This window comes from Nelumbo lutea, chromosome 4, assembly GCF_056320005.1.
Source record: "Nelumbo lutea isolate HS-2025 chromosome 4, American lotus-T2T, whole genome shotgun sequence".
Lineage (NCBI taxonomy): Eukaryota > Viridiplantae > Streptophyta > Magnoliopsida > Proteales > Nelumbonaceae > Nelumbo > Nelumbo lutea.
In genome coordinates this window covers 5,586,694-5,596,020 of record NC_142687.1, presented here as the reverse complement: position 1 = coordinate 5,596,020, position 9,327 = coordinate 5,586,694, and the positions used below count along the sequence as shown (strand labels likewise).

General features: G+C 40.2%; 1 protein-coding gene across 2 annotated transcripts; it reads right to left on the bottom strand.

Moving 5' to 3' along the window:
• Positions 1–1,762: 1,762 nt before the first annotated feature.
• LOC148853562 (ribulose-phosphate 3-epimerase, cytoplasmic isoform) lies at positions 1,763–8,416 on the bottom strand. 2 transcript variants are annotated; one of them, XM_088983681.1, is made up of 8 exons: positions 8,179–8,416; positions 6,573–6,603; positions 6,256–6,318; positions 6,009–6,115; positions 5,813–5,910; positions 3,715–3,807; positions 3,578–3,619; positions 1,763–2,183 (listed from the first exon to the last, which is right to left on the bottom strand). In XM_088983681.1, the coding sequence occupies exons 1-8, from the start codon at positions 8,210–8,212 to the stop codon at positions 2,028–2,030; spliced, it is 624 nt and encodes a 207-aa protein (XP_088839807.1). In that variant the 5' UTR covers positions 8,213–8,416; the 3' UTR covers positions 1,763–2,027. The 2 variants fall into 2 exon arrangements, with proteins under 2 accessions (XP_088839807.1, XP_088839808.1); XM_088983682.1 differs by having other exon boundaries at positions 6,599–6,603.
• Positions 8,417–9,327: the final 911 nt, after the last annotated feature.

The window sequence follows — 9,327 nt, the reverse complement described above, 5'->3', positions numbered from 1 at the left end:
CCTGCATCTCAGCACACGAGAGGCGCTTGAAAGGCACAATGGGCCTGGGCAAAATGGGCTTCTAAGAATCCCCAACTTGTTTCAAGGGTTGTTGTTTGGCCTGCTGGGGAGCCCTCACATTCGGGTAGGATGGCTTGCTGGTCCTGCGCATGCTATCAATCTTCTCTTCTTGCAAGCAAGCTATACCCACCGCCGCCATGACTGTCGCTGGTCAAAGAGCTCACTTCCAGGCGGATGTCTTCTCTAAGACCTTCCACAAAACACCCTACCAAGGCCTTCTCCGGCCATCCATGTACCCTGGTCGCCATTCTTTCGAATTTGAGCTGGTAGTCTGCTACTATCCCGGTCTGTTTTAGTCGAGTGAGGAGTTCGTCATAATCCACAAACGTTGTCGGCCCAAAACGGATGCACAGAGCTTCCGTGAACTCTGCCCAAGTTGCCTGAGGATGGGTTTGTCGATACCACTGGAGCCAGAGAATAGCATCTCCTTCTAGGTGAATGGAGGTGATGGCGACGCGCTGGTGTGCAGGGGTTTCATGATACTCGAAGAATCTCTCTGCTCTGAAGATCCAAGGAATGGGATCTCCACCGGAATAGTTGGGAAATTTGATTTTAGTAACCTTTCCGGTGGGGTAACCCCCATTTCCCTGGCTACCAGAAACAGAGGCGTCGGCCCCTGTTGGATGACTGGTCTCACCGGATTGTTGTTGGGAGGCAAGGTTAGAGATGACCACCTTGAGATCCCTAAGTTCGTTCAGTACCTGGTGGAACCCAATCTCAAGTTGGTCGACTCTATCTTCCATGGTAGAGGATCTTGTCTGCGGCATAGCTGGTCTGCAACCTTGCTCTAATACCAACTTGGTGAGATACTACTCACCTCGGAAGCCCCTTCGAGGGTGGCTTAACCTCCTGAAACAGAAATGGAGAGGAAGAAGGGAAGGGAAGGTAGGAAAAGAGGGAGTCGGTGAGAGAAAAACAGGGGATATTCATTAACACCTTTCATTATAAGAGTATAGCCTTATATAGCTGGCCTACAAGTGTAATCATAGAGGGAATATCCTCTGATTTGCAGGATAACTAACTCTAGAAAATATCATGGAGGGAATATCTTCTGGCGGCAGAATAACCAACTCTGTGTGTACTAATTCTGGGGCTCTGTCGCCTGTCCTTTCTGCCTCCTTGAGAACTGCTGATGGGTAGTGGCCTGCTCCACTCCCTTTGTTGGGTCCGGGGAAGGCATTTGGGTCCCAACACCGTACATGTGAGATTAAATGAGTTTTACAGTCATGAAGACCTTCTGTACTGTACAGTACAGATTGGTTAGTGCAGCAAGTACGGGGAGAAAAGTGTAGCAGATTGAACTCTGTCTCCTGTCCTGTATATGAGAAAGTCTTAAACTGAAATGATATAACGTATTTCCATCAACCAATGGTCCTAAAGTGAACTTGAATTCAATTAGTTTCTTGCCCAGTACAAAGTCCAAACCATGCAATTGATCAAGATGAGGCTTTATTATAGAACTGATTATCCAAGCACATTTTGGTTGATGCATTCGTGAGGCTCTGAACGGACATAATGTCTGGCCACTTGATGGATCTGCCTTAATATGTACAACAAATAGAAATAGCCCTGCAAGTTTGCAACAACCAAAGGACTAAAGGAGTATTGGCATCTTTTAATCTGGTTGAGAAAAATACCAATCTTTCAGGTTACCGACCAGCATATGAAGGCCTCGCCTCTGTACAGCAAAAACTTGTTCCACTTTTTGGCCATTGGATATCTGTTTTCATTACTCATTTATCACTTCTTCTTGGGTAAATAAACCCATACATCACAACGTCTTAAGAAAATAAATCACTAACATTTACTCACACTGTCAAATAGGATCAGCAAATATACCAATCATTTTATTAGTCTTTCAAAATTTCAGCATATTGTACAGCTTAACGGTGTACACACAGTGAGCTTATTAGTTGGCAGTTCGATCACCAAAGACGGAAGTAACATTGCAGATTGCTAGATCATTATCAATTGTTTCCACGAGCTTCCTCCACACTCTTCCTTAGTAGGGATATAACTTGCGAGGGCTCCGCAGCTCCAAAAACTGAACTTCCTGCCACAATACAGTTTGCCCCCGCTGAAGCTGCCACATCAATGGTTGAAGGTCCCAAGCCACCATCAACCTGCACAACCATGTGTAAGAGACTCTCCAACTTTCTGACCACGCCTTTCTGTAAAACATATGGCCTTGGAGCAGAATAAATGAACAGGATCTGTCATCTCAGTTTATATGATGATTATGAGAATGACCTACTTAAAGAAATGCTTGGCTGGGAACAGTCAGAAGATGGAACACCAACCAGACCATACATGCAGATGCTGTATGAATTGGGATCTGCTCCTCACACCAACCTCACAGCCACATCCCACTCCCCATGAATAATAAATAATAAATACAATTATGGGAGATGTTCCCGATGTGCGGCCAGGACATGCTGTGAGATCGGTGTGAGGAGCAGATCTGGACTCATGCTGTATTGTCACAAGTGACTTCTTCGCCGTGCCATCAAGCACCTACCGTCGTGCCATCAGGGTGCCTACAACGTGCCTTCATGGTGTCATCATGTGTCATGGATGGGCTATGTATGTATCTTGTAAGGGGAGACCGCCAATGGCGTTATTGTAATTACTTAGTGTGATTTTCCACTCTTTTGATGTTTTCTTATGTCACTCCCCCAAAAGCTTAACGTACTCTGAGGGGAAGTAGGTAGTCAAGTGAATCAGTAGCGTGTAAAGGTTAAGCACGAGATCTCCTCGACAGTGAACTGTGTGCTTGTGCTTGCCATCTATGAATGCAATACAAATAGCCTTTTGCTAATTCGTGTGCCATCTTGTTGCCTTTTTGTATGTATTTGCTTTGCTACTTAGGCTTACTCGCCCCATTTGAGTGCTGCACGGGGCCTCAACGATTAACCCCGTGACAATATGCCTGAAGCTATGAAATTTAAGAAAACAGTTCTCTTGGGGAATAACATCAGAGCCCTTATATCATGAATTCACATGGGCGCCCCACAGCACATCCCAACTGTGTATTAGTAACATCTCCCCATGACAAGTACGGGAGATGTTCCCAATGCTCATGAGATGTGCATGTGGGGCATGCTCTGCAGGGCGTGGTGCCTACTAGAATCTCCTGTTTCCCCCTTTCTGATTATCTGACTCCTTGTACTCTATAAATGCAGGAAAAAATGGAGGAACTAAGAATTAAGAATTTCATATGAAAATACATGATAAACCGACTTTCTTCCTGCATTACAAAATGGAACCAAACAAGAGAAGAATGGCAGAATAGGATTGATGCAGCCAACCCCATATAGTTGTGGTAAAACCTAGTTGAGTTGAATTGAGTTACATTCTTTCCCAAGAGGATGATTTCTAAATCCAGGAAACAAAAGCACAAAATGCACAATAAAAATATAAAGCTTATTCTTGAAACATAATATTTTATGCCATAAGGAACTCGGGTATTTTAATTACAAACAATGAACATTGAAGTCAAAGCCCTCAAGCAACTTACTTCTATATCAAGTGAAGGGTATTTCTTCCTCAATGCACGCACCTGTTATGAAAGAAATCCAAAAAGGGATTATTAGTCTTAGCATGGGTATCAACTGACCTCATCAAAAGAAATCCAAAGCCCTCAAGTAACTGCACCTTATCCATCATTTCTGGCATGAACTTTTGACCACCAAATCCAGGTTCCACTGTCATAACAAGTACCATTTCAACAGGATTTTCATCTTCAATCTGTATCACAATAAAAGTAACAAGTTTTGATCCCATGAACTCAGTTAACTGCAATGCCAGACAACATATATACAGAAACCTAATTGACAACATATATTTCCAATAAAAAATGGCAGCATATGTCCTATAATAAATGGACTTCCCCAATATTACAGGCACTCACTGACATAATGTCTTGAATGCAAATTTTCTATGGAGTTGATAAATACATTGAGATTGATAAAGTGGTTTAACCTTTAAAAAGAAAGAAATTATTCATCATTTTATTAGAGCATAGATTGCTCTAGCACAAATTCAGGGTGATGGATCCTTTTCTTCATCCAGTCCAATCCTTCCCAGACCCCAAATAGCAAGGACCAACATTGGGTAAAGCCCCTTGGAGATTGCTCTAGCATAGTGGGAATCTTCCTCCTCCATCTTCCTTTAAAAACTAAGCTAACTCCCTCCACACATTGGCCATTTGTCATTTCCAAAGAACAAGTGAAGATGGATGTCTTTAAGGGTCTATTTGGTTCACAGTAGGAATCGGAATCAGAATGGTTACAAATCACCTCCTCTAACTTATAGAGCCACATTGAATGTTATTTCTTGACAATTTACATTTAATCTCTCAATGAACTGTATATTATTGAAGCCATAACAGTTAGTGTGGTGCATTGGCTAAAATCTGTGCAACTTTTTGATTATGTGTCTACTGATATGTTGTTGAATAGCTGGGTGGAAGTGGCCAATTCGGCTTGGGTAACCCAGGCCCTTCAGGTGTAGGAGGTGTCTTCAGAGATGAGGAGGGGAAAGTGTTGGCATTGTATTCAGGCTCCATTAGGATTGGGGATTCTTTGAGAGCTGAGATCTATGCTGTATTGGAAGGTATTAGAAAGAGTAAGGAACTGAGTACACAAAAACTAATTATTGAAGGGGACTCAAAGTTGGTGTTGAGCCGGCTGCAGAGAGGAAGTGGCCTTTGGAAGTTCGCTAATGAAAGAAAGGAAATCAGATGGCTAACTAGGGGGATGGAAATACAGTTTCAGTGGGTGAAAAGAACAGCAAATGCCTTTGCAGATGCTTTGGCAAAGCAGGGTGTGGGAAGGGTTCATTTGTACTGGGCTGTATTGTGAGCTTGTTGTTGCTTCCTTGGGAGTGTTAAGCCTTTTTAACTCTCTCTGATTGCTGTACTGTTGCTTATATATTAATTTAATGAAATTCTGTTAGTGATAAAAAAACTGTATATTATTTGTGAAGGGTGGGGGGCTTTGAATTTTGAATGAAGATTACTTCATGTAAGCAAGTTAATAGATACTTGGAGAAACAGAAAGAAAGATCTTTGATATCCACTCTATTAAACCTTCCACCATAGCTAATAAATTTCAAAAAGATGGTTCCAGGGTGCTAATAGCCTAGAATTTGAATAAATCATATCAAGCTGCTGGAGATCAGTGTTTTGGTCTCCTTACTTTCCCATTCTCAAAGTAATTTCCCAAGACATAGATGAAGTCAAGCTTAAAACCTTAGCATGACAGTCTTTGTGTTCAACGATTTAAAAATATATCTAGAGAATTCAAATTTAGAAGCATATCTATCATTACAAATACCATTCAAGTTTACAAATCAAAAAAGATCAAATAATAGGACCTCTTTCAGGTCTTTTCCCAAGATCCTTGATCAAATTTGTGGTTGAAGGTGACTCTTAAAATGCAATCTCTTCAACTTAAAACAAGGGATCACAGAGATTTTTTGAAAACAAGATGCTTTGTTTAATATCTTGGCATTCAATCATAGTTTTGTTTGTAGAATATCTCCTTCACCTTTTATCTGATAACTTTTTGCCTGGAAAAAATCTTTCAAATAATCCAATTGTAATTAAATTCAATAAGGAACTTGAAAATAGTTTTGTATTAAATTTAGGCAAGCTATTGCTAAAAATTAACATTCATCCAGACTTAGACAACCCAAGATGTCAGCTGAAATCACAGGATGAAATGAAATACAGGAAGGGGGCAATACATACCAAGGGATACACATCTTCAACAGGAGTTCCAGGCTTTAAAGCCACACCAGCTCTCATTCCCCTTGATTTGATCCTCTTAATAAGTTCTTGCCAATTATCTGCAATAATTTGTGATATGATTCACTGAACTTATGGCAAAGAAACAGGTAAGGAGATATGCTCCTCAAGCAATGGTAGAGAAAATGTTATAATCCACCTTTGGATGCCTCAACATGGAAAGTAAAACATGAAGCACCAGCTTTTCCCAATGGCTCCACATAATCAAGAGGATTTGTAACCATCAGGTGGCAGTCCAAATATGCCCTGGAAAATAAGTAAACATAATCTTATTTTAATAAAAATTTGAGGACTTCCTATCAGCAAGGATAATCGTGCCTAATGTCAAAAATGCAGTACCAAAAAGGGAAAAAAAAAAGAAAAAAGAAAGAAAGAAAGTGTAATACCGTGTATGCTTCCGTAGACTCTCAATGACTGGGGCTCCAATGGTAAGATTTGGAACGAAGTGCCTACAAAGAATAGCAGGTCTGTAAGTTGGCACCCTTTATGAGCAATGCTTTCATATCATAAAGGAATCGTTTCACATGACTTCACATAGTTCTACCATTCTAGATGTTAGGAACACATTAAGGAGAGAAAAGGGTCTGTATCTATATTACTAGATGACCCTTGAATGACAACATTTGCACTCTGAATGCACCCAAATGCAGTAAGCATCTTAATTTCAAAGTGTGCAAAGTAATATAAAAAGTCAAGGTGTTACAATATGAGTACAGCTGCACGACCTACCCATCCTGCAAACAAAAAGGGAAAAGGTAACTATGAATGGAGAAAACAAATACAAGCTCAAAGTAAATAGTATATCACCAAAGAATATGAAATGGTAAAAATTCTATTTAATTGTCATTTCAATATATGCACAATGGGTCACAGGACAATGAACTATGATGAATAAAACAACTGAAGAAGAATTGTTCTATTGCCACCAGAAAGACCACACCCACAGGAATAGTTTACAAACAGCACAATAGTACAACATTATGTCCATAAACAAAAGGTGTGGCAGGACCACGTTATATTTAGTGGTTCCACCAGGAGATACCCAAGATTTGTGGCATATTAATCACAAAAATACCTGGCGCTGGGAACCTTTACTTGTCCTTCAGATTTTCTAGATTGTAGCTAAGCTTCTATATTCATTTTGCATATAATCATTAGCTAAGCCTTGTCCCAACTATATGGGGTCAGCTACATTAATCCTGTTTCACCATTCTGTTCCATAAAGTGCCATATGAATAATGAAATTATGGGCACTTAAATCATTTGTTACTACTTCCACCCATATCCTTTTTGGTCTGCCCCTAACTCTTCTGAATCCGGATTTTGTCCTCACAATACTTTAGTCGTGCATTGGGAACATCTTCTCATGAATGAAAACATACAAGTACGGAGATGTTACCAATACACAGCTGCAAGTGTCGTGAGGATGGTGTGAGTACTAATTTTGTGAGGACGAAATCCAATCTCAGCTCTTCTAGCCCTTCTACTTGTAACAGATCACTTCAGTCTACTTCAGCTATTGGAGATATTCCTAAGATCCATCATATGACTTCTTCTCTAATCCTATACTTTCTATATTCATTTTGGAGATACTAAAGTTACTACCTTTATGAGTATAAGTTCTTACAACAGATAAATGAAGCTTTTAGTAACGAAGTCTATGTTTCCCATGAAAAGACCAAGTTCATATAAACCATGAAGGTTAACTCGTAGCCTAATTGGGAATTCACCATAACTGGTACCGTTCAGAAAAGGCCCAGTCCATGCAAAAGGGTATATTTAATCATAATTGAGCACCGGTATCTACAACCGGTTTAGACTCCATCCCTTCAAAACGTTGCAAATTTCAAATTGGAAGCTAGTCTAACATTCATTATGAAACACATCCCAGGATCAAATCTGTGTTGCAATCCATTTCAAAGTGCAAACCTCCTACCTTGCCCATTTTTTAAGTAATTGCAACTCCAGTAGTATAATATATATATATATATATATATATATATATTAGCATATAAATTAGCTTGACTATGAATGCCCAATTTATAAAAATCATAAGCTTTTGGTGTTCACAAAGCATGATAGAATCGATCATTTGCTCTAGAAAACACTTAAAAATAGTTAATTGTTCACGAACGATTAAGAGGAAGGGGGAAAACCAGATGTAGTCAAATGTGATTCACATGTTAACATCGAAAAATGTAACGATATTAGTTCATAAAAAAGAAACACAAGATATTAGTAAAAGTGGGAAAAAACATTGTTCAAAGATGGATAGCAAAACATGAAAAGCATGAGATAAACATAGTTACCATGATATCCATATGAAGCCAGTCGGCGCCGCATCGGAGCATTCGTTCGGCTTCCAAAGCCAAATTGGCGAAGTCAGATGAGAGCATCGACGGTGCTATCTTAGCCTCCATGGAAGTGTTATTCCTAATTTGTCGAACCAGAGACCAAAAAGAATGCGGGAAGGGAAACACAGAGAAAAGAGCTAGAGAGAGAGAGAGAGAGAGAGATCTCGGGAAAATATAAAATAAAAAACAGCCCGATAGAGAGCTATCATTTCTGGACTAAAAGACTTCACAATTTCATTACAGTGAGAAATGAAGTGGAAATCTGGACCGCTCATCAGAATAGTATCCTTTATTTTATCCATCAGATGCGAGATAAGAGGTCGCGATTGGAACTCTCGTTTTCTTCGGTTTTCACTTGCCATTAAATTTTGTTTTGTTTGCAGGGCCCATGGGCCCTTGAAACAGGAGACAAATGTGCAATGTAGTGGGGTCTGGGGACTGGGGCCCTAACAACTTACAGCGTGACCAATGTTTCGAGCTTTGGGACAGATCAACGAACTTGTTAATCGTGTCATTAAGAAAAAAGTTAAACGAATCAAGAATCATCCACGTGGGAACTGCCCGCTTGACCATCTAAAAACTGATGGCATACATGCTAATTCCTAGTTTCCTTTCCATGTCTGAGAGTTAGCTGCCAGGTCAAATGTCGGGAGTTGTAGTAGGTAGAGCTGCAATATTTTCAACACCTACCTACCACGGCCAGTCTACGAAGTTTATAAGATGATTTTCTCTAAAACGCGTTGGCGATTCTCGTCCAACAACCCTGCTATCCTCCATGGCCCATGAAGGCCCATAAACAATGCCGAGCAACAGGAACAGCGCTTCTGCTTGTTTTTGTTTTAAGAGGTGCATATCGAAGCCCAATCCGACTCCGGTCGCTCGGCTGATCTATCTATCAGTAAACCTACTGATTTGATGCTGCTAACCGATATCTTTCTCTTTTATTTTCCATCAAACCCGACATAGCCTAAAACGCTCGGCTGATCTATGTTTGATTTGAAGGAAAATCTAGGGAAAGCTTCGGGAACCAATATAAAGTTTGTAAAGATTATCCTACTTTTTTCCTTCAAACCGAATACAGCCTACGTGTTAACAAGCATATGT